Below are 25141 nucleotides of genomic sequence, written 5' to 3'. Positions count from 1 at the left end.
AACCGCTAATGTAACTGGCTTCCAAATCTCTGACATAAGCTTGCCCAAAAAATTGCCTATTCCACATTTTGGGAGGCGGTTTCCCTTGCACCAAGTTTTGAGTTTCCGTCTTTGCAAAACATCGGTGTAGAAAGTCACCTTCGTCATTTATTTACAATTTTCACAAAGTGAAACTAAAGAACACATTGGCACAAAAATATTCATTGGTCACAAACAATTTGTAGTTTTTTACGTCTTTACTCCATGTGAATGTGACGTAAGCGGAGGCAAGCACAAGTCGTATCAGCACTTGCAACCATGGACGATGACTTGGACGTGGCCATATTAGAAATAGATACTGACAGTGGTGAAATATTTGATCACTATAGAAACGTCAGCAATTTTTTGACTTTAGATAAGACAGATAAAAAGTCACGTGTTGCAATAACATTCAACAATTTCAAGGAACGAATCACCATATCGTGCATTGATGGCGAATCTTTTCTATACACACATGTTTTAGATTGTCTTGAAAAACGAAAGCGTCCTTTCCGCCTAGCTCATGTCAGTGGTTTTGATCACAAAAACATCGATTAACATTTACTTAAAGCCGAGTTCCCACATAGTCGTCCGAGTCGTTTCAGTCTTGCCAAAATTTCACAGACGACCCGTGCGACTGTATGAGAACATTTCAGAGGCGACTGGGATGACCTCAAATGGCTCACACGACTGAAACGACCAGGGTCGCTTGGATAGAACTTTACTCTATCCGGAAGACCGAAACGACCGTTGAGAAATGCAAGCGACCTCTTTATGGCGCATAACGATTTTAAGAATCAAATAACTAACCAAAAAACGTATAAACTGATAAACAGCAGTTGCCATTTTTAAATGTTTCGCGCGAAAATTTCTTAAGCAGTCTCTCGGCAGGGCTTGTACGAATACATGAGAAGTATATAGCTTGAGTCAACCCAGTCGTTTTGAAAAACAACGAAACTACTCGGAACGACTCGGAAGACTCAAGCGGCATAATGAGAACGAGGCTTAACGGTCACTGATGGCTTAATCCAAACACGCGGGAATGAAGCGCGAGTTAAGAAGTGTGCACGACGTATAAATACGGTGAAGTAAAATCCTCAACCCTTTATTGTTCACAGTTGTCATAAGGAAATAATTACGAAACAGTATCAACAGATGAAAAAATTCATCCTGTTATAGGTGCTCTAAGCAATATTGCATGGAGCAATTTACGCCATTTCACTACATGTAAGCAAGTATAATAAAATCATCATTCCTACACGTCGAAAGAACTTATTACTCGGATTTCTATACCTTTAATAGATTTTTCTTACACTTTTCAACTCTTTCTTACCACTGTCCAAATAATAAAATACAAATAAATAACAATAAATTATAAACAAAAAAAATCTTCCTACTTTAATTTCGCTCTAGCTTTATGAGTTAGAGGTCGCGAACTTGCTGGTCTTACTCCACGCGGCTTTTCTGGTTGTTCAAGAAGTTCTTTGGAAGCCGAAATGACAGGACTATCGGGAACTATTTGAAGATTACAATGTGATTCCGCGTTGCATGGTAAATCACATGTTTTTGAAGGCGATCTAAATAGATAAAAGTAAACTAAAATCACACGATATTGTGTCATAAGTGACAAACCAAAAGCAAAAAATCAAAAACTCCCCCTTATCACTCTGTCACCATATTTTTTGCTTGCACACCATTTGCCCCATAAGGACTAAAACGATTGACTCTGATTAAACCATATATATGTATAATAAACTAGACACCTCATTGCAATATAACGCCCAATCAAAAGTTGAAGCCAAAGTAATTGGTGCCTGTTGTTATCACCCGATTACTAGGTCCCACTTGAGGAGTAAAAACTAATTTTAATATACGACAGAGCTTTAGTGGAACTGGCAAGTGCAACTACAATGGCCTGATGCTACTATCTCTGTGCGCACAGCACGAGCTAACCATTACTAACACTCTCTTTCAACAAGCTGACAAGCTGAAGAACACATGGATGCACCCTCGCTCCAAACAGTGGCACATGCTGGACTACGTAATCGTCCGCCAGAGGGACCGCAGAGATGTGCACATCACACGCTGCATGCGTGGTGCTGACTGTTGGTCTGATCACCGCCTGCTACGGAGCAAGATGAACATCCAGCTCGCCAGAAAGAACAAATCAGCAAGAGAGAAGCCACTGAAGAAGTTGAATGTAACTCGCATTCCACCCAACAAAGAAGAGCTGCAAGAGAAGCTAGAGGTAGCCCTGGGAAACATTAACATCACGGGCGAGGATATAGAGGAAGACTGGAGCACTTTCAAAGAAGCCGTCTACAACTCTGCAGCGAGTGTCATTGGATACGTTGAGCGAAAACATCGAGACTGGTTTGACGAGAATGACGCTGAGATCAACGGGCTTATTGACAGGCTCCATAAGGCTCACAGCGACCTTATAGGGGACAAAGCTTGCGAGAAGAAGAAGCAAGACTACCAACAAGTGAGGCAGCATGTGCAACACAAGCTGCGGGAAATGAAGAACGCCTGGTGGGAAAAGAAAGCCGAAGAAATCCAAGTGGCAGCTGATGCTCACGACTCAAAAAAGCTCCACGATGGGCTTCGCGCGGTGTACAGTCCAAAATCGTCAGGCTCTACCCCCATCAGGTCTGCAGACCGAACGACACTGCTAACAGACAAAGCTGACATACTTTCACGCTGGGCTGAACACTTTAACAAGCTGCTGAATAGAGAGTCACAGATGAACGAAGAAGCCATTGAGTCCCTCCCCCAGCTGCCAATCAAAGAGGAAATTGCCGACCCACCCACCAGAGACGAGGTTGCGAAAGCCCTCAAGCAGACAGGGTCTGGAAAGGCTCCTGGGGCTGATGGCATTCCAGCTGACGTCTACAAGAACGGAGGCCAGGCACTCCTGGACAAACTGACATCCCTGTACCAGGAGGTTTGGAAAGTTGTCAAGGTCCCCCAGGACTTCAAAGATGCTGCCGTTGTGCACATCTATAAGAGGAAAGGTGATAAGACCTTATGTGACAACCATCGAGGCATATCTCTCCTCTGCATCGCAGGCAAGATTTTGGCTCGAGTAGTCTTAAACAGGCTAATCACAAATGTTGCCGAGGCCATCGTCCCTGAATCTCAGTGTGGTTTCCGGGCAGGCAGGGGAACTACTGACATGGTTTTCGCTATTCGCCAGTTGCAGGAAAAGTGCCGTGAGCAAAACAAGGAACTCCACATGGTCTTCGTAGACCTAACTAAGGCATTCGATACCGTTAATCGGGAAGGCCTTTGGAAAATCCTGGGAAAATTTGGGTGTCCAAAGAAGCTAGTCTCTCTGATAGCTTCCTTTCACGATGGCATGCAGGCAAGAGTCCAGGATAGTGGGGAGACATCGGACTCATTTCCTGTGAAGAACGGTGTGAAGCAAGGTTGTGTTCTTGCACCTACTCTCTTCTCCATCCTGCTCGCAGCGATGCTGCTCGACGCCTTCCGTGACTTCGACAAAGGGGTGTACATTCAGTTCCGTACTGATGGAAAGCTCTTCAACCTCAGAAGACTTCATGCCAAGACCAAAGTCTACGAGGCACTCCTGCGTGAATTTCTCTTCGCAGATGACTGTGCACTAGCCGCCCACTCCCATGAAGACATCCAGTGCATAAATGACCGCTTCGCAACTGCATGTGATCGCTTTGGGCTGACCATCAGCCTGGGCAAGACTGAGACCCTGGTCCAGCTTCCACCATCCCAGACTCGTGACACCTCACCACCACCTCCTGTCGTCATTAACCACACCAACATCAAGACTGTTGACAAGTTCTGCTACCTTGGCAGCACCATCAGCAACAATGGTTCCCTGGACGCAGAGGTAATGCTGCGTATTGCAAAGGCCAGTGCTGCTTTCGGCAGACTAAAGAGAAGACTCTGGCAGGAACACGGCATCAAGATCGTCACCAAAATTGCTGTGTACAGGGCTGTGGTCCTGAGTGTTCTGCTGTACTGCTGTGAAACCTGGACCACTTATCGCAGGCACATACAACAGCTGGAGCAGTTCCACCAGCGCTGCCTGAGAAAAATCCTCCGAATCAAGTGGCAGGACAAAGTGTCCAACCTTGTAGTCCTTGAAAGGTGTGGACTCTCCAGCATTGAGAGCTTGATCATCAAAGCTCAACTCCGATGGACAGGCCATGTCGTAAGGATGGATGACAGCAGAATCCCAAAGATGGTGCTGTATGGTCAACTACAAGACGGGAGCCGTGTACAAGGAAGACCGCTGAAGAGATACAAAGACACCCTTAAAGCCAACATCAAGAGCTGCAATATAGACCCAAACACCTGGGAGGAGTTCGCGGGAGACAGACTGCAGTGGAGGCATTTATGCTCCCAGGGCGTTCGGAATTTCGAAGCCGGTAGAGCAGCCGCCATTAAGGAGAAGAGGGCTCGAAGGAAGCAACGCTCTGCCCCTCTTGTCTCGTACCCCTGCAGGGTTTGCGGACGTTCGTGTGCATCACAAATTGGCCTCCATTCACACATGAGGTCCCACTCTCGCAGATAGACCTGCATGCCTACTCATCTGTCGCCCCGACAGGAGAGTCCATAAACTAGGTCCCACTTGAGGAGTAAAAACTAATTTTAATATACGACAGAGCTTTAATGACGACGTATTTCTGTTATTTTTTGGAACTTAAAGCCATGTATAAACATAGCAGATTTTGTGGCAACATGATTATAATTAATATTATGATTATTTTCTCGTATCAAGTGGAACCTTCCAATATGGCGGTTCTGGCTTCACAGAAATAGCGGATTGCGTTAACCAGTATATTTTAAGATCAGTGGATTAAACTAGCTACGTACCTTTCAAGAGGATGTGAGTCAACTGGTGCTGAATTTATTCTTACTTCCGACGTGTTCATTTCTAAGTCTTTTTTAGAAGTATTATTTTCAAGAATGTTTTCTCGTCTTCGGTTACGATTGGACAAAGAAGATCTATGTCGAAAACTCGGAGCAGTTCGCGGTCGATCGGAATAATCCGGTGGCGTAGGTAAAGGGTATGATTTACGAATGACGGGATTGACATTGCGCCGTAGAGGAGATGGTGATGTCGAAGGAAATGGAGGGGGAGTTGGAGACATTGAAGATTTCTTGTTGTTTTGGGCAGGAGAAAGGTTACTAAGTCAAAAAAACATTATGTGATCACATGCAAATGTTTTTATCGTATTGCTCGGAGAGGCTTCCACACTCCCCTCCTGTACTAAGAATTGCAACTCAGTAAAGCAGGGGGGAGAGTCTATCGAAGTTCATCAGACCAAATCTATTAAAAAAATTTTCATACGTAGGGTAGCCCCAAATTGCACGTAATGCTCAGTAGACATGGCTGCATACCTGTGACTCTGTGTTTCATGGTCATAGTTCTCGTCTGATTTTGATAAGACAGACGTTGTCCCGCAATCATTCAAAAATCTTTAAAATAGAATAGTATGACTGTCAAAAACGCACAATTTCAATAAAGCAATATGGATGCAATACAGTTACATACATATAGCACAATGCAATATGGATGCAATACAGTTACATACATATAGCACAATGCAATATGGATGCAATACAGTTACATACATATAGCACAATGCAATTGTGTAATAGCAACAAACTTGCGTTACACAGTGTTTCGGCAAGTTTGCCGAAATTTTTACAAAGAGTTATTATATTGTGAAGAAGATAAGATTCAAAGCTTTTGTAGTGCAAAACGCGATATTTGTAAAAACATCTATATTTTCTAATGCGATCTTGCTTAAGTATCTTACTGTAAGGCGCGTCTGCTTAGATTTTGCTTCAGAAAAGTGGGAGACACGAACATCAAAGGTTCCGACACGAGTGAACATTTTGTTAAGATATTGACATTGAAGAAAGCCATTATCGCTAACCTGGCATACTCTCTTCTCCATGTTTTTAACTCTTCAAAAAGATCTCTACGAGATGTTTTATCAACGTCACTATCTTCGTTTGCTGTAGATAATTGATGAGATACGATCTCTTTCCTCATGTTCTGCAGAAAAAAAAGATATGCCGTTACAAATGTGACACAAAGTGTCATACATAAAGCATGACACAAAGCACATTGACAATAATGTATACGTTTGCCAACGCCAAAAGTGGCGGACACTAGGGTGGAGGGGGGGGAGTGAAGAGGGGAGGCTACAAATGTTTATAAAGCATGACACAAAGCACTATTGCACATTGACAATAATGTATACGTTTGCCAACGCCAAAAGTGGCAGACACTAGGGTGGGGAGTGAAGAGGGAGGCTACAAATGTTTATAAAGCATGACACAAAGCACTATTGCACATTGACAATAATGTATACGTTTGCCAACGCCAAAAGTGGCGGACACTAGGGTGGAGGGGGGGGGGAGTGAAGAGGGGAGGCTACAAATGTTTATAAAGCATGACACAAAGCACTATTGATACATTGGCAATGGTGTATAAATTCGCTAACGGCAAAAGTGACGGACACATTGGCTACATGGGCACCAAGCACAAGGTTTACCAAGTACTAAACGATACAAAAGTTGTACATATTTCGTTCAATAGCTCGTTTTAATAGATTGATTATACACACTCTAGTAATTGGTCGTAATGATATTTTTTGAGCAGTTCTTTTTCACCGCCAGTAAATAAACATGGCAGACAGAAAGAAAACAACGGCAAAATGAAGGGCAATAATGTCGCTACACAAATTTGTTTTCTTTTTATACATACAGAAACTTCGCAACTTCCTTAAAATTTTAACTAAGATATTCGTTTGCAACTCCAAATCGAACAGACAAACGGACAAGCTACAATATATGAATCCAAATTAAAATGAAGGATAGAAATCAACTTGCCAATCAACGCCGTAAAATACAAAAGAAAATGACATCATTGCTGCAAACCTTTCTTCGCGATTTCAAGGCTCGAGAAGGATTTCCACATATGACAGCCGAGGAACCTAATTAATAAAATGTTCTGTATCGATAGTGTGACAACGTTGATGAAAAAAAATACGCTAAGCGAGCTAATACTAGCTAAGACACTTTACAAAGTTAGCACAGACACATTGAACTGTTACCGTGGGTTAAGTCACTGCTATCATCTTCATCTGAGCTTTCGCGTTCACCTACAAAAATAATAAAATTGTTGATGGGATACAATAAGTCATTGTGTAAATTTGTAAGGTTTAATTTTGAATTGAATATGCAGGAAAACAATGTCGGGGTCACGGGGAGGAAGGTTAGTGAAGAGGGTGAACACAGTGACTCCAGTGACTCAGTGTGATTAACATTCGATCTTTATTTCGTAAGCAGGCTGTTGATATGGATTGACATGCTCATCTCACAAAGGATGTATAAAGTTTTTACAGCCACATGGTCATCTCACAAAGGATGTACAAACTTTTCATAGCAACATGGTCATCTCACAAAGGATGTACAAACTTTTCATAGCAACATGGTCATCTCACAAAGGATGTACAAACTTTTCATAGCAACATGGTCATCTCACAAAGGATGTACAAACTTTTCATAGCAACATGGTCATCTCACAAAGGATGTACAAACTTTTCATAGCAACATGGTCATCTCACAAAGGATGTACAAACTTTTCATAGCAACATGGTCATCTCACAAAGGATGTACAAACTTTTCATAGCAACATGGTCATCGCACAAAGGATGTACAAACTTTTCATAGCAACATGGTCATCTCACAAAGGATGTACAAACTTTTCATAGCAACATGGTCATCTCACAAAGGATGTACAAACTTTTCATAGCAACATGGTCATCTCACAAAGGATGTACAAACTTTTCATAGCAACATGGTCATCTCAAAAGGATGTACAAACTTTTCATAGCAACATGGTCATCTCACAAAGGATGTACAAACTTTTCATAGCAACATGGTCATCTCACAAAGGATGTACAAACTTTTCATAGCAACATGGTCATCTCACAAAGGATGTACAAACTTTTCATAGCAACATGGTCATCTCACAAAGGATGTACAAACTTTTCATAGCAACATGGTCATCTCACAAAGGATGTACAAACTTTTCATAGCAACATGGTCATCTCACAAAGGATGTACAAACTTTTCATAGCAACATGGTCATCTCACAAAGGATGTACAAACTTTTCATAGCAACATGGTCATCTCACAAAGGATGTACAAACTTTTCATAGCAACATGGTCATCTCACAAAGGATGTACAAACTTTTCATAGCAACATGGTCATCTCACAAAGGATGCACAAACTTTTCATAGCAACATGGTCTTCTCACAAAGGATGTACAAACTTTTCATAGCAACATGGTCTTCTCACAAAGGATGTATTAAGTTTTTACAGCCACATGGTCAAGCATAACCCATTGAATACGTTTGATCAAGTAAGTACAAACTCTAGCAACATGTGCATTTTCACTGGAAAAATTCGACTAATTGAATAAATTAAGGACAATCGCTTGGTTCTCATACCGATATTAGGTATGATATTAAAGTATGAATACTGACCTATTACCCCTTATACTTCATCTTAAATCAATAAAGCGGTAAACGATTATACTCTAAAATGGTTGATAGCGGCAAAGGGTTATACTCTAGGATGGTTGATAGCGGTAAAGGGTTATACTTTAGGATGGTTGATAGCGGTAAAGGGTTATACTTTAGGATGGTTGATAGCAGTAAAGGGTTATACGCTAGGATGGTTGATAGCGGTAAAGAGATGGTTGGATAGCGGTAAAGGGTTATGCTCTAAGTTGGTTGATAGCGGTAAAGGGTTATGCTCTAGGATGGTTGATAGCGGTAAAGAGTTATACTTTAGGATGGTTGATAGCGGTAAAGGGTTATGCTCTAGGATGGTTGATAGCGGTAAAGGGTTATGCTCTAGGATGGTTGATAGCGGTAAAGGGTTATACATTAGGATGGTTGATAGCGGTAAAGGGTTATGCTCTAGGATGGTTGATAGCGGTAAAGGGTTATGCTCTAGGATGGTTGATAGCGGTAAAGAGTTATACTTTAGGATGGTTGATAGCCGTAAAGGGTTATGCTCTAGGATGGTTGATAGCGGTAAAGGGTTATGCTCTAGGATGGTTGATAGCGGTAAAGGGCTATGCTCTAGGATGGTTGATAGCGGTAAAGGGTTATGCTCTAGGATGGTTGATAGCGGTAAAGAGTTATACTTTAGAATGGTTGATAGCCGTAAAGGGTTATGCTCTAGGATGGTTGATAGCGGTAAAGGGTTATGCTCTAGGATGGTTGATAGCGGTAAAGGGCTATGCTCTAGGATGGTTGATAGCGGTAAAGGGCTATGCTCTAGGATGGTTGATAGCGGTAAAGGGTTATGCTCTAAGGATGGTTGATAGCGGTAAAGGGTTATACATGAGGATGGTTGATAGCGGTAAAGGGTTATGCTCTAGGATGGTTGATAGCGGTAAAGGGTTATGCTCTAGGATGGTTGATAGCGGTAAAGAGTTATACTTTAGGATGGTTGATAGCGGTAAAGGGTTATGCTCTAGGATGGTTGATAGCGGTAAAGGGCTATGCTCTAGGATGGTTGATAGCGGTAAAGGGTTATGCTCTAGGATGGTTGATAGCGGTAAAGAGTTATACTTTAGAATGGTTGATAGCCGTAAAGGGTTATGCTCTAGGATGGTTGATAGCGGTAAAGGGTTATGCTCTAGGATGGTTGATAGCGGTAAAGGGCTATGCTCTAGGATGGTTGATAGCGGTAAAGGGCTATGCTCTAGGATGGTTGATAGCGGTAAAGGGTTATGCTCTAGGATGGTTGATAGCGGTAAAGGGTTATACATGAGGATGGTTGATAGCGGTAAAGGGTTATGCTCTAGGATGGTTGATAGCGGTAAAGGGTTATGCTCTAGGATGGTTGATAGCGGTAAAGAGTTATACTTTAGGATGGTTGATAGCGGTAAAGGGTTATGCTCTAGGATGGTTGATAGCGGTAAAGGGTTATGCTCTAGGATGGTTGATAGCGGTAAAGGGTTATGCTCTAGGATGGTTGATAGCGGTAAAGGGCTATGCTCTAGGATGGTTGATAGTAGTAAATAAATAGTAATAAACATTGATCTTGCTGTTAATACTAACCTATTGCAGTAGAAAGAAGTACTAAACTATTTGACTCCGACCTATGATCAGAGCTGACTCCAAGCCTATGATGAGATGTACCGGGTCTTTGTCGTCCAGTACGTGGCCTTCCAGACGACATTCGTTGTCGACTCGCAGTCATTGGACGATTCCCACGAGCAGTTGACGGTCTGGCATGATTTGAGTCACCCTCACCTAAATTCACACGATATAAATATTCGTATCTTAATTGCTTCGCTTTTCAACTTTCTTTCAAAAAACGTTTTCTCTTAAATTAAAAAAATTTCCATGGTTTAGTTCTTGTGCGATTACATGATGAAAGATGCACAAAATTACTTCCCACTAATATAGAAAAAAACAGCAAATACCAACATCTGTCTTGAATGACTGCAAGCAGGGCGTATTTTCTGGGGGGTGGGGGTGGGCACACCTAAATTCTCTAGCACCCTCCCCCTAAGAAATTTCCAACGTACTGTTGACTATTATTATATTAGTATTGTACGATAGGAAATTGTACAGTGAGACTGAGCAAAAGTGGAACTTTTCATTCCAAGGACAAATACATCTTTTATACTACCAACATTTGAAATTAAGTTACTACCATGCACGCTTCTGTTCAAACATTAAAAATGAAAAAAAAAGTAAGCGCGAAGTAAGTTGTTACTTTATCATGCCAACTTCGTCTGCCTTTTATTTTTTGCCTGTGGTTTGTCACGTGTGAAAGCAACTGTTGTTTTAGTGTTCGCAATATTTAGACCCATAATTTATAAAGATTTATTGATCATTACGCAAGGTTCACTCATGAGCATTTCATTATATAAGGTTCACTCATGAGCATTTCATTACGAAAGGTTCACTCATGAGCATTTCATTACGCAAGGTTCACTCATGAGCATTTTATTACGTAAGGTTCACTCATGAGCATTTCATTACGCAAGCTTCACTCATGAGCATTTCATTACGCAAGGTTCACGCATGAGCATTGATCCGCCCTCGGGCTATAAGTTCTTACCTGTTACAATTTCTTCATCATTAAATGTTTTTATTCTTTCCGTGACGAGTTCCCAATCTGACTGAAGTTTTTCGTTAAAACTTACGTCATGCTGCGGTGCGGGAGTTGTTTTCAATATCTTCTGACCGTCAACGAGATCAAAAAGGAACGGTTCGTCATCTAAGTAGGTTAATTTTGGTAAAACTTTGTGTATTTCCACACGGTAATTGTAGTCGAGTTGAACCTAATAAAGATTTTTAATGTTAATTTCATATAAAGGCTTTGCAAAACAGCCGACATCGATTGTTGATATCATACCACACCTGTAGACAACATTAGATAAACGTAGACACACATAACATTACTCACAAGCTATTTAAACTGAAAACACAGGGGATGCATCAACGAACATTAACACATCATCATACGTCAGCACAAATAGGCGTGCGCAATGCAAACCTATTTTTATTATTGTCGTCAATGCTTAAAATATTAATTAAACACCAGTCATCACGACACCCCTGCCAATGGCTGAGACACTATAGGAAGGCAGGGGGCGAGCTGCAATACTAAATAATGGGTATTTGTCATCATTTATCGCTATGATGACGTCACTTAGAAACACGTGACCTAATGTAATACACCCAAATTCAAGACGGACTTTAATGATAATATACATGCAGCCCCAAATCAATCAATAAACTATAAAACGCGCGAAGTCGAAAATCAACACAGCTCGCTAATTTTATCGGTGACAAAATGGACGTTAGTAGAAAATATCGTCCATAAAGGTATACAAATAGTAATATCAGAGAAAAAATATCAGCAACTTCTCAGTCCAGTCCATTCACTTTATAAAAACTCGTGTTATCTCATACGACGTCGCTAATTAGCTGTTAGAGTGATTTAGCAAACACGACGTTTCGTCTAAGACGTCGTCAAATTTTGGCGAGGGATCTGGGTCTAGCACACTATAACGTCGTAAAGTATTTACAATTTAGCAAACCTTTTGTAGGACTTCGTCAAATGATAGTATGAAACATGTTTCATGCATTTCGGCATTTTTCCTGCTGAATCGTGTTTTCCGATCGTTTTAAACTAATTTTTTGATATCAAAAATATACTGCAGTATATTCATTTCAATAAAATTATAAATAAAAGCAAAATCATCGACATACGGCTTTGTGACTAAAATTGTTTTGACACCGAGGAAACCCAGGAAATTAGAGCAGACTCCGCGTTGTTTATTTGTTTGTTTTTTACGCTTTAAGAAACAAAATATTCGCAGTTTTTTCTTAAAAGAATAAATGTAGGCCTATGTAATCTTTTAACATGCAAATATCAAGGATATTTCAAGGATATTTCAAGAATATTTCAAGGATATTTCAAGGATATTTCAAGGATATTTCAAGGATATTTCAAGGATATTTCAAGGATATATCAAGAATATTTCAAGGATATTTCAAGGATATTTCACGGATATTTCAAGGATATTTCAAGGATATATCAAGAATATTTCAAGGATATATCAAGGCAAGTTTGTTTCAGCCGTTGTCTATACGACGTCAAATTGTATGTTTTCACGTCGTCGTCGTCAACACGACTGCCGTCGAAGATTGAACCGGAAGTAAAAGGCGCATGCCACATCATTTTCACGGCGTCTTAGACGAAACGTCGTGTTTGCTAAATCACTCTATTATCGAGCTATTTTGGAAAAAAAAACACTTTCAGAGAAAAGTCGTTAACTGACTACTTCGTCACATGTATATGTAGCTCTTTCAGTTAAAATAGTGAAAAGATAAAAAATGCAGAGTAAATTATACCTGAGGAGTGCAGTCTACTTGTGGTTTCATACAAACTGGATTACCCTCCAAAGTTAAACGTTTCAGTTCTGGGCACAAAACTAAAAACTCCACCTGGGCGATATCATCCAATAAATTCCTAAACAAAACAAATTGAGAGATTATTGACAGTAAGAATTAACAATTCAGAGTTGTAATTAAACCAGCAGGAGGATAGAATATAAGACGAATTTAATACAGCAGAGTTGCAATTGATGACATCCCTAGCGCACATCAATTCATATCGCTAAACATTGATGAAACTTGCCCCAGGCCTAACACAATCAATGAAAAGGAAGTATAATACAGCAGAGTTGCAATTGATGACATCCCTAGCGCACATCAATTCATATCGCTAAACATTGATGAAACTTGCCCCAGGCCCAACACAATCAATGAAAAGGAAGTATAATACAGCAGAGTTGCAATTGATGACATCCCTAGCGCACATCAATTCATATCGCTAAACATTGATGAAACTTGCCCCAGGCCCAACACAATCAATGAAAAGGAAGTATAATACAGCAGAGTTGCAATTGATGACATCCCTAGCGCACATCAATTCATATCGCTAAACATTGATGAAACTTGCCCCAGGCCCAACACAATCAATGAAAAGGAAGTATAATACAGCAGAGTTGCAATTGATGACATCCCTAGCGCACATCAATTCATATCGCTAAACATTGATGAAACTTGCCCCAGGCCTTACACAATCAATGAAAAGGAAGTATAATACAGCAGAGTTGCAATTGATGACATCCCTAGCGCACATCAATTCATATCGCTAAACATTGATGAAACTTGCCCCAGGCCCAACACAATCAATGAAAAGGAAGTATAATACAGCAGAGTTGCAATTGATGACATCCCTAGCGCACATCAATTCATATCGTAAACATTGATGAAACTTGCCCCAGGCCCAACACAATCAATGAAAAGGAGATATAATACAGCAGAGCAAAAATCATCTTTCACCTAATGAAAGCTAAGAAACAACAACATTGAAACAGTGATATGACTATAAGTAGATCAAAGCAGTTAATGAATTACGAGCAAATAAATTATGTTGGAAATACACACCAACACAGAGGCGAAATTCACCGTTACTTTGGAGGTCATTGTGCTAAAATATCACGAGAAAATTTACAAGTACTAGTGGTGATTAGTCTTCTATTTTTTTAAAAGGATAAAACTTAATTATTGGGTACAAGTTATTAAAGAAGGCAAGACAGTTTACAACAATTAGAGAAGTATGTTGTATTGTTGATAATTAGGGATTAAAGTAAATGTGCACGTATATCATTACCCCTCAAGATCCAAAACTTCCAAGGTATCCAGCATCGTTAGAGGACTTACTTCACATATATCATTATAAGCAAGATATAACTCCTTGAAAATGGATACGACAACAATAAAAGATAAGAAGTTAGACAAAAATAATTTCTTAGGGGCCGAATATATTATGAGCGAGTTGTCCCATCTAGGCAATTAGCCCCAGCTTAGCCGAGTTGAATCGCTTTGTAAATGTGTTATATATTATTTTGACAGTTGGATTACAAGGCAATCGAGTTGTCTCGCCTTGCCGGGATCACGGTTGCTGCTTGCCGAGTTACTCGCTGAGGCGGGATGAAAATTCCCATGTAATTGCATTCTGTCGAGTTGGCTCGGCAAAGCGGGCCATGAAATTTGACTCACGCGTGCGTTTATTGGTCAGTTTAAATTGACATAGACGTTAGTGCGATGTAAATGATGACAAATACCAATTATTTAGTATTGTTCAAACGGCTGCTGCAAAGTCGACAAAACAGATAGGCATTTATGCATCTTTACTAAAAATTGCTCTCCCGTGCAGGTTTCATGTAATTGCAATTTTTAACTCGTCTCGGCTGGGCCGAGTTGATCCGTTTATGTGGGACAGCTCGCCACATGTAAAAGATCCCTTAGTCAACAGTTAAAGGAGCTTCGAAACTGTGATGGCTACAAAGCATGCCACTGGGGGAGCAAATAAACAGCTAGTGATGTGCATCAAAGCCAAAGGGCTGGAGCTGGAGTCTTGATGTACTTTCAAGGGCTGCATGGGATTTATATCAAAAGTTAAATACAGGTTGTAGAATTTTGGTGGGAAGATCTTCCCACAAAATAAATAATACTATCTAAGGCAGCCGTAAACATGGCGTCAATATTGACGATTTTACTCTCTCCTTTACTGTAGTATGTTCCATGAGAAAACTATCCATGAGCTTCATAAAAACAAGGATTATCTGCTTTCTAGCAGAAAGTTTTCAGTAAATATTGCCTAGCAGCACTTTTACAAATGATTCGCTACATGCTCCAGCAAAATAACAAAATTGAACGACTAAAGGTACGTTTACACACAACGATTTGTCAGGCAGACACTTACGCCATATTACGTGATTCTTGCCATATATGGAACATTTGTCGTGAAAGACAAACCGCTGTGCGTAAATAATGCATCCAATGTATTTACGCGATTTCAAAAAAGAAAACAAATATGTCGAAGAACAATAGCAAAACGAAATTAAAAGTTGCCATTGTAGCTACGAAGGCAATTTATGTTATCATCATTGCCTCAAAAAATAAAGACAAAAAGAAAACAAATATAAAGATTGGTGCGAGTAAAGTGTAAATCAAGGTAAATTTGCCGTATTTCTTTTTTCAAGAAAATATTCTTGACTTCTTTCTTTTTCCGAATCTCTGCAGCTTTTGGTTTTTCAATAAGAACAACGACGCTTTCAGCACTTTCATTTTCCGTGTTGAAAGAAGACATTTCGATGATTTTTGGATAATCATAATTTGTTTATTTCCGAAGCCATAGCAACATAGTAAAAATCGGGAACAAATCTGTAGCTTGTTACAGATTTTCATCCGATTTTTCGAGTGGGGCGACTCTCCAAATATGGCAAGAACACGTAATATGGCGTCAGTGTCGGTCCGACAAACCGTTGTGTGTAAACATATCTTTACACTGCAAAATTAATTTAATTTAAGTGCAACTTAAATCTAATGTTTTAGCACCATAATGAACTATTGTTGCCGATATGCAATCCTTTTTGATTGCTTGTGCAAGATATACTACGCAGCTCAATAATTACGTAGCCCTGATTACTCAATAGACCTTATGCGTAATGACGTCAAAAGGGCGTTGCGCGTAGTGCATTGTGGTCTTAGTAGTCACGCGAATGTAAACATTACAATATGGCTATACAATTTATAGTAAGTCTGTATCTGTTTTTCGTTTTCTTTTACAAGATTTTAATCCGAATAAAGAACTTAAATCTATTGTAAACTCTTGCACGGGTCTTCGGGGACTTGGCTGTCTTAAAAAAAAGGCAAAAGTCCAGTTTCTGTGCCAATTTCGGCCGAGCAAAGTGGAGAGTAAGGTGACTTCACTTCTTGTGTTCCTACATCAACAAATTGCATCCCGGACGTTCTTTTTATTATTTTCCAAAATGTAAACACATAGAATACACAAATCTTTAAAAGGCATGAGTAAATTTCATATCGTAGAAGAATTTTTATCAAACGCCTGGTCGTAAGCTGTCATTTCACATTCCTAAAAGACTAATATCCTACGCGAGTGTTTATGAAGTAACTAAATCAACTCTTAACGTCAACCAACAGTACTTTAAGACCAGATGTTAGACAAAAATTTTTCTACCTTACGATAATTACCTATTCCATACATAGATCTGTGCATTCTATAGGATTAAAGTTAAAAAATAAAGAAAAAGCTCGGGATGCATTTTGCTCCTGTAGGAACGCAACAAGTGAAACCACCGTACTCTTCAATGTTTGGCAGAAATCGACGGTGAAACTGGCTTTTTTTATAACAGCCAAATTCCTAAAGAACCGTTCAAGAATTTATAAGAGAATTAAGGTCGTTGTTTGAACTAAAAGCTTGTAATACACGTCGGGAAACAGCAGCCGACTAGCTATCAATAGTAGCTATATTGCTATTTTTATTTTTGCGTGACTACTAACACCACAATGCACAACGCGCAGCGGCCTTTTGACGTCATTAAGCATAAGGTCTATTCTAAGATGCTCCAAGTAAATTCACTCAACTTCGTACGTGACTCACCTTAATAGAGCATAAGGAGCTGATGCCATCTAAATCAGACAAACCACACTTTGCCATCCATAATGATTGAAGGTTGACGAGACTAGTGCCCAGATCCCTATGAAAACATTCAAATGAATCATTTTGTATCAGCATTGTTTAAGAACATGCCCACGGCACAGATAACTACATAATGAAAAGAGTAAATTGAAGTGTATTTGAGTACATGAAGAAAAGCAAATAGCTACGTAAATTATACAATTTTAGGGAATATACCTAAAATGAAACATTTTCAGAACAACATCGAATTTTGTTAACTCAAGGTAACAAACAATGACTTCTACTCTTTTTGGAAATACTTCATGTTGTTGTATTATAATAAAGCATTGTTTGTCAAATGTATTGTTGCGTCTACGTAAAATTATTACCTCGAAGATTTTGCAATAGCTAAATAGTTTGATTTTTTAAAAATTCCACGATTTTAAACCTATTTAAATTTACTTTGGGAAACGTTTTTGGTTTAAAAACTTAAGCACATTGAGCATTTTAACTCTTGAAGAAAAAATTGCCAAAATTAGGGATAATCCTGTGTATCCTGGATTAACGGATGGTTGAAACTCTCCACAGGCCTTACACAAACGGTGACAACTTTGTCGCAGACATCATGACTTAAGAAATAAAAGATGTTTATTGTATCCACAGGCTTATGCAAAATCGAGAAGAACTCGAGAGTGCAAACACGAAAAGCATCTTTTATTTCTAAAATGCATTCATGAGCGTGATTAATGGATTGTTTTGATTGATTTGATTGTTGAGCACAGATCTGTTTCGCACAGGCAAGGCTAATAGAGAGCTTTAGCAAAGACTACGAGTACAACTACGTCATTTTGGCGCGAAAACATTAGGGAGTTTTAGCAAGAGTACGACTACGAGAACGAGTACGAAATTTGACCGTGTAAGGGAATGGCACGAGGAAGGTTGTTGTCGTTATCGCTTCGTCAAAATTTTGCTTTAGTTGTAAACGACAGAACGAGCCTTTTTATTGTGTAAAACACCGACGTTTGCGAAGCAGCTACGGCTCTATTTGTCAATAATGATATCAAAGAATCGATAATACTGGTTTTTTGAGAATATAGGACTCTTTAGACTGAAAAATCTTCACTATTTTAAGTTTTATGTACGATATATTTGTACTATTTTATTGTTTGTTTATCTTTCACTTTGCGTACGAAATACATGAAAGTTTTGCAGGTCATATTTTCCTTTTTAATGCGCATCTGCGCTCAAAAAGGGTTCTAAATTAAAGCTGGATGCTCGAAAATAGTACTGTAAACTAATTTCTTACAGAATGAAGAAATATACCTAATTTCTTTGGTTAAAAAGACATCGTAGTCGCGAATACGAATTTTTTACAAAACATCGTACTCAGATTGATGACGGCTACGTGTTTTTGTTGTCGCAACAATGTTTTCGCGCCAAAATGACGTAAATCGTACTCGTAGTCGTACTCGTAGGCTCTGCTAAAACTCCCTATTATTGCGACAACAACAACAACAACAACCATTGAGTTCTATAATAACTGGAGCGGCTAACTTTACTGGGGCGAGGTCGCCAAAAAAATGGCGGCCAACGGACGTATTTCCGCTGAAATGATCGCTTTGCAGAAAAATAATATTCTCGACCTCCCCCTGGTGTCTATAGTAAATTTTATAGAATTTTTCAAAAACAAACACGATATCACAGAATATGGATATCGTTAGTTCCATATCGCTTCTCACAGGTGAGATAGTTGCTTGTTTTGTTAGTCCGTCAACGATTGAAAAGCAATTATACATGAACTTGAAAAGCCATAAAATACATATCAAAGATCGTATTCTTTAAGACTGACTTGAACGCCAAACATACTGACGTTTTCCTGTTTTTGTTTATATAACTCAGCATACTTTTCTGTCATTTGTTAAAGCATTAAATCGTAAATTTACCCATCTATTTGCAAAATAGTTTCCTTAAAGCAAAAAGACCCTGCACACATTTTGCTCTGTGAGTATCAAAATGAAACGATCAGCCCAATGGCTTTACAGTTTTATTTTATTAGTTTACAGTACTATTTTCGAGCATCCAGGCTTTACTTTAGAACATTTTTTGAGCGCATATGTACATTTAAAGGAAAATATGACCTTGAAAACTTTCGTACCAAATATGACCATGTATTTCGTACGCAAAGTGAAAGGTAAAAAACAATAAAATAGCATAAATATATCGTACATAAAATATACAATAGTGAAGATTTTTCACTCTAAAGAGTCCTATGTTCTCGCAAAATCAGTATTACCGATTAGTTGATATCGTTATTGATAATTTGAGCCGTAGCTGCTTCGCAAACGTCGGTATTTTTTACAATAAAAAGGCTCGTTCTGTAGTTTATAACTAAAACAAAATTTTGACGAAGTGACAACGACAACAAATTTCCTCGTGCCATTCCCTTACACGGTCAAACTTCGTACTCGTTGTCGTAGTCGTACTCTCGCTAAAGCTTCCTAATAATGCAGACACGGCATACACCTTTGTTTTTATTTTATAATTTACATTAACACAGTAGAATATATAAGAAAGCCATACCTTATCGATGATATCACACTATTGGAGAGCTTTAGTTGTTTAAGATTTTGTACCATGCTTCCTATAAAGATAAAAAGCAAATGACATATTTTCGCATTTTGGTTGACGCGTCCCAAAAATAGAAGCGTCCGAAAAATTCTTGAGAAATTCATTAGTTCACGTTTATCAGTTGGTTTGAGAGAACTCCGTGGAAAAACACCTCACATCCTGCTTGGAAATGTCCAATCATAGCATGTAAATTTTATTAACTACCCAAAAACGTCAAAGCTTTCTGAAATACTCTAGCCTCTATCCTCGAAAGAAAAAATGCTGAAATTTCTCAAGCTGAAAGATCTTTTGAGTTGGTTAAATTGCTTCGTTGCAGTAACGTTTATGACTGTGACGATTATTTTTCACGACTGCTAACAGCGAAAGAAGTATTTCATGAGCAGTTGAGTTTTAGTGCATTCTGTATTTACCACATGACCACATTTCTTTGTTTATTGTGAATGTAAAAACATATTTGTGCACACTCCACAATGACATCTTGAAACGCTCACTACCGTAAAAATAATACCAAACATATATACAATAGTGTAATGTAAGAAGTTCAAATTCATCAGTCGTGTTTCAAATATATTATGACGGTTATAATGATTTCGCCGTTAACAGCGCTCAAACTTATTATGTTACGGCTATAAAGGTCATCGTTGTGATGCAATTTCAGAAAACCACCAAAAGTTGCAACTTCAAAATTTTGTCAAACCTCTTTTATATTAACAGATTCCAACATATTCTTCTTTGAGGCATGGAACGCGCGACGGCACGGAGCGGTTCACACAGGTTTGACGTGATTGGTTGATTTAAAAATTTACATGGTATGATTGGCAGGTTTAGAACAGGAAGTTAGGAGTTTCGAGTCAATGGAGTCGTTTCGTCAAAAAATTGAGGAGTACCGTAAATAAACCGACAAACGAGAGTGATGAATCGCTCAAAATTTTTCAGAACACTTCAATTGCCGCAACTGTAACGCAGTATGGAAATTATCAGTGGTTAATACTGTTTCTTGACATTAGCACAAATATTATGTAAAATACTCAATTTAAAACACATACGTATGCCGATTTTCCTAAAAAATATATTCCTGCGTGGTATCTTACCAAAATTTCCCAGACTGTTTTGCACTGTATTTACTTTCATTTCCAAGAATACAACCTCATCTAAGTCTTGAATTCCTGTCAAACTTTTCTGTGAAAAAAATATGTAATTTAGAAATTTACATCTCATGCTGATTACTTCACCTATGAATTGTAACATTTCGCTATTTATTTCCAAACCTAAACACCTTGCCCTAACATTGTAGTTTCAAAATACTATTATGCATTGCTGTAGCAAGTCCATGGAAACACACCCCTCCTGCAGAAATATTCGAATTTCGGTCTCTGAAAGGGCATTACAGGTTTCTCAAATTGTAAAAATGAAAAATATTCTGTATATACAGCTTTGTAATAATGTAATAGTAATACAACTTTATTCTAACACGTTTATGCTTTACAACAAATTTACTCATCATAATGAAATATGCATCTTAAATAAAACTTTTACTTTAAAGCCTCACTTTACTTATAATACAATAAAAACATGGGTGAGTTCATTGAAATTTAACTTTTAAAAAACATTTCTATGCCTAAGACAGGTACTTTGTAATTAAGTGTCCATGAGCAAAACTTAATTCAAGGGGTGCGTGATGTGACACATGACACATTTGTACATAGCAATGTTAGAATATATGTACACACATTTTCATTATCTTTCTAATATCATCAATGTATTTTCCATGTAGATACTCCTTTTCCCCTGAATGACTGCACATACGTATAAAGTATAGTTCTAAAATATTGTAAGTTAGGCAATTCTATGTTTAAATGCACTTAATGTTCAGTTTGAAAACTGATTTTAAGTAGAAACCGAATCCAATTCTTCAAAATTCAAATATTGAATTTTGTGAAAATGTAAGTTTTTTATAATCAATATTAGTAAATTTTTACCCTTTTGAAAATAGTAACATAAATTATGTTACATAATAATGCAATATTATACATATGTGTGAAGTTGTTGTGTCATAATGAATATTGTTATTGAGTTTAAATTTTATTGTAAAAATTGAAGGAACCTAAGCAAATAAAAATATTTTAATTTCCATTACAAAGAAAACTATCATTTATTTAAGGAAACAGAATATTAATACAAATGTTGCTCCAAACTGTCTGTTGAAAACTGAGTAATTCCTGAATACCTCACATATATAGTCATAATTAGGGAGCTTTAGTGAGTGATGCTTGTCAAATTTCAATTCATTTTAAAGAAAAATCACTAGTCATATGACATATATAATATTACAACCTTTAAAATGATGATTGGCATACATGGTAACAGTGTGCGAATTAGTTTAGAAAAAACGATGTGCAATTTTCTTGACAAAAGTGTTTCTTTAGAGGTATAATCAAATCGATATTACCTTAATTATTACACAGCGCTAATTGCTAAATTAGTAATTTTAAACGTGAACAAATTCATATGATTTACGATAGTGTTTTTTGTTAAAACTGCTGATTTTTGCACATCGTTTGAAAAAGTGATGTGCAATTATTTTCATTTTAGCTAAAACGATGTGCAAATTGCACATTGCACACCATTAATTCGCACACTGATGGTAAAGTCTGTTACATAGAATTGACCAGTTGTTACTGACAGTGAATTAGTGTAACAGCATAAAAGGAAAATGTACCATATAAATTAGTTTCCTGACAAACAATTTGTTGGGTATTTTTTTGAAATGAAAAAGATAAATCTACGACTCAAAGTAAACATTGACCCACCAGCCAAAAACTAAATGTTTTTTAATCATTTTTGAATTGTAGTCAATATATAAAATACCAGTTTTTGTGGCGAGAGATAGTCCTCGATAAGCTGTTCAGTGTCCACATTTGTTACCACTGGATCAGGATTCACAAGAGTGTCATCAAACTCTCTGATACTGACACATACACCTGATGATGTTGATGAATTTGGCATTTTATCAATGCATACGTCAGCAGCCATTGACAAGAGGAGTTTTACAAGACCTCCATGTTGGCCCTGCAATATGAAATACATTATTAAGCATTAATATGGAAGATGCATCCAGTTTAAATAATTAAACATTGTTAATATAGAGCTTTTTTTAAAATTATGGATATGCATGAAACTTGATGTAAAGTAGGCTACTATACTAAAATCAAATCATCGTTAATATTCAGTGAGGTACTTCACAAAACTATCATCATTAATGTTCAGTGAATTACTACATAAAGTCATCATCATTAATGTTGAGTGAGGTACACCACAAAATTATCATCATCAAAGCAATTTAGGGGGATCCTACTCTAGACTGGAACTTTTTTTAATGTGCAACAAAGAGTTGAAACTTGCACATGTATGTATTTAGATTTCTTCAACTGTGCATCTGAGACACTCAATACCATTTAGCTATCCTGTGTGAATCACAAACTCCACCATCAAGATACATAATTCAAATGATGTTGACAGGATGCAGGCTAGTTGATAGCTTACATACATAAGTGACATACATACAGCATGTTCAATACGTTTACCACATTAAAAGGCAGGTGAGGGGAACTGCTTAGTAATTTTGGTAAAGTAATTTTCATCACCCACAATGTTGCATTTTTATGAGTTATTTCAATTTGCATGTGAGCTTCCAGATTTCTGAAAGCATGTATCAAACATCCATTACAAAAGTTACTCTCACATTGTTGTTTGATGTCAAGATTAGGCTTATCAACATCATTATAAGAGGAAAAACTTTAGAAACTCTCCTAAATTAAAATACATGTGGGTAAAATATTAGATAAGATGTTCTCAGTAAGCACAGTGATGTCCAATATTGGTGTGCAGGAATGAAAATCAAAACAACGAAAACATATAGTGCAATGATGCAAACAAATAACGCGACTGATAGTATCAGATGATGAGGATAGTAACAAAAGCTTATAAAATGTCAGTTTTGTAAATTATAAAATAACAAAATAAACAAAAGCAAGTTTATCGATTCTTATAGTGCACTTCAATGCCAAGTATGGTAAGTTTTTGTTTCTTCAGATGGATACTCATCAACAAATACTGATATTATACAGAAATTCATAACAAAACGAACTTTCAATAAAATACTGTAACACGAGTACATGGCGCTATTTCTACCTTGGAAACACAAACAGTCAACACAAATTCGACAGAAATTCTCACCAAAGAAAATATTTCTCGCTGTTCATGTCAACCTCTTTTACTTTCATGTGAAGAGCACGGACATTCTGAGAAAACAGTCGATTTTTAGTGTTAAAATCATTAAAACCATTAAATTCAAAATGTTCACACGTTGCTTTCGTCGATTATAAAGTAGAACTATTCCGACCGGACATTGACACCAGTAAATTGTGCGAAATCTGTTGCTCGTCTGCCTCGGCACTATCGTCAAAAATCGAGGCTGCAAAACCCAGGAAAAAGTCAAACTTCTGTCGACAGCGCGACAGGTTGACATGAACTTCTGGAAAATGTTAATTTTATCTATGCTTACGAGTCTAAAAAAACAGAATGAGAAGTTTATGAATAATTGAGCGATTTGAGCCTGCAAGAACTATGGTACAAATTCTCACGATGGTCACAACATATGTAACATGCTTGATATTTGGTTTGCATGGGATGGAGAAGTACTTAAAAAACATTAAGATTAATAAGTGATCTGTAAGTGATCGCAAATTAATCAAACTAGGTATGTAAACACGATATCAAATATACATTTCATGTCTTAACCACTCTCGACAATGTTGCCACTTGGCACTTGCCAGATCGTGATTCTTTTTTCGTGAACAATGTTCATAGATTTGTGAACTTATTTTCTTTTATGAACTTTTGATAGACATCAAAAGTTTATGAGTTAAATGGAAAGTCAATGACTGAGCGAAAATCTTCAATGGCAGCTGCTGAACAGGTTAAACCTTAATTGCTACCTCAAAAGAACGCCTAAGTTGCCTAACTCAATTTTTCATGGAGAATTTCTCGTCATAGCTAGACAATATTTGGACAATTATTGGGTAATTCTATGGACAATGTGTAATACAAATTTGCGCAATTAACGAACCTGGAAAGTATGGAAACATGTTAGGAAAAGCTTTTTTAGTGTTCAAAATCCATAACAAGTTAAAAAATTTGCAAAGTTTGCAAACTGTGCAAAATTTGTTCCCTCAATGTTTCGTTATATTTTAATGCCACGCTTGTAAAAAACAAAGTAAGGTTACCTAAAAACTGAAAAAGGATAATGTCAGAAGTGGGATTCGAACCCACGCCTACAAGAGTAGACTGCGACCTGAACGCAGCGCCTTAGACCGCTCGGCCATCCTGACAACGTTGCGGAAC

The 25141-nt window shown here is 37.9% G+C and overlaps 1 protein-coding gene and 1 non-coding gene across 4 annotated transcripts; both read right to left on the bottom strand.

The window, feature by feature from the left end:
• Positions 1 to 1293: 1293 nt before the first annotated feature.
• On the bottom strand, positions 1294 to 24293 carry LOC124455514 (leucine-rich repeat-containing protein 56-like). Of its 3 annotated transcripts, XM_047006148.1 has the most exons (15): positions 23975 to 24286; positions 22607 to 22807; positions 20830 to 20917; positions 19691 to 19751; positions 17093 to 17189; positions 14297 to 14379; positions 12970 to 13087; positions 11168 to 11390; positions 10156 to 10350; positions 7128 to 7175; positions 6952 to 7007; positions 5943 to 6064; positions 5401 to 5478; positions 4873 to 5187; positions 1294 to 1595 (listed from the first exon to the last, which is right to left on the bottom strand). In XM_047006148.1, exons 2-15 carry the CDS (start codon positions 22769 to 22771, stop codon positions 1412 to 1414), a joined length of 1833 nt encoding a protein of 610 aa, XP_046862104.1. In that variant the 5' UTR covers positions 22772 to 22807; positions 23975 to 24286; the 3' UTR covers positions 1294 to 1411. The 3 variants fall into 3 exon arrangements, with proteins under 3 accessions (XP_046862104.1, XP_046862105.1, XP_046862106.1); XM_047006149.1 differs by lacking the exon at positions 5401 to 5478 and having other exon boundaries at positions 23975 to 24287; XM_047006150.1 differs by lacking the exons at positions 1294 to 1595; positions 4873 to 5187 and adding an exon at positions 5253 to 5329 and having other exon boundaries at positions 23975 to 24293.
• A 751-nt stretch (positions 24294 to 25044) lies between these two features.
• Trnal-cag lies at positions 25045 to 25128 on the bottom strand. The gene has a single exon. It is a non-coding gene; the product is annotated as a tRNA-Leu (tRNA).
• Positions 25129 to 25141: the final 13 nt, after the last annotated feature.

The sequence above is a fragment of the Xenia sp. Carnegie-2017 genome, unplaced genomic scaffold, assembly GCF_021976095.1.
Source record: "Xenia sp. Carnegie-2017 unplaced genomic scaffold, XeniaSp_v1 HiC_scaffold_4, whole genome shotgun sequence".
In the NCBI taxonomy this organism is placed as follows: domain Eukaryota; kingdom Metazoa; phylum Cnidaria; class Anthozoa; order Malacalcyonacea; family Xeniidae; genus Xenia; species Xenia sp. Carnegie-2017.
The sequence above is the reverse complement of the archived record's forward strand: the minus strand, read 5'-3'. Positions and strand labels throughout refer to the sequence as shown.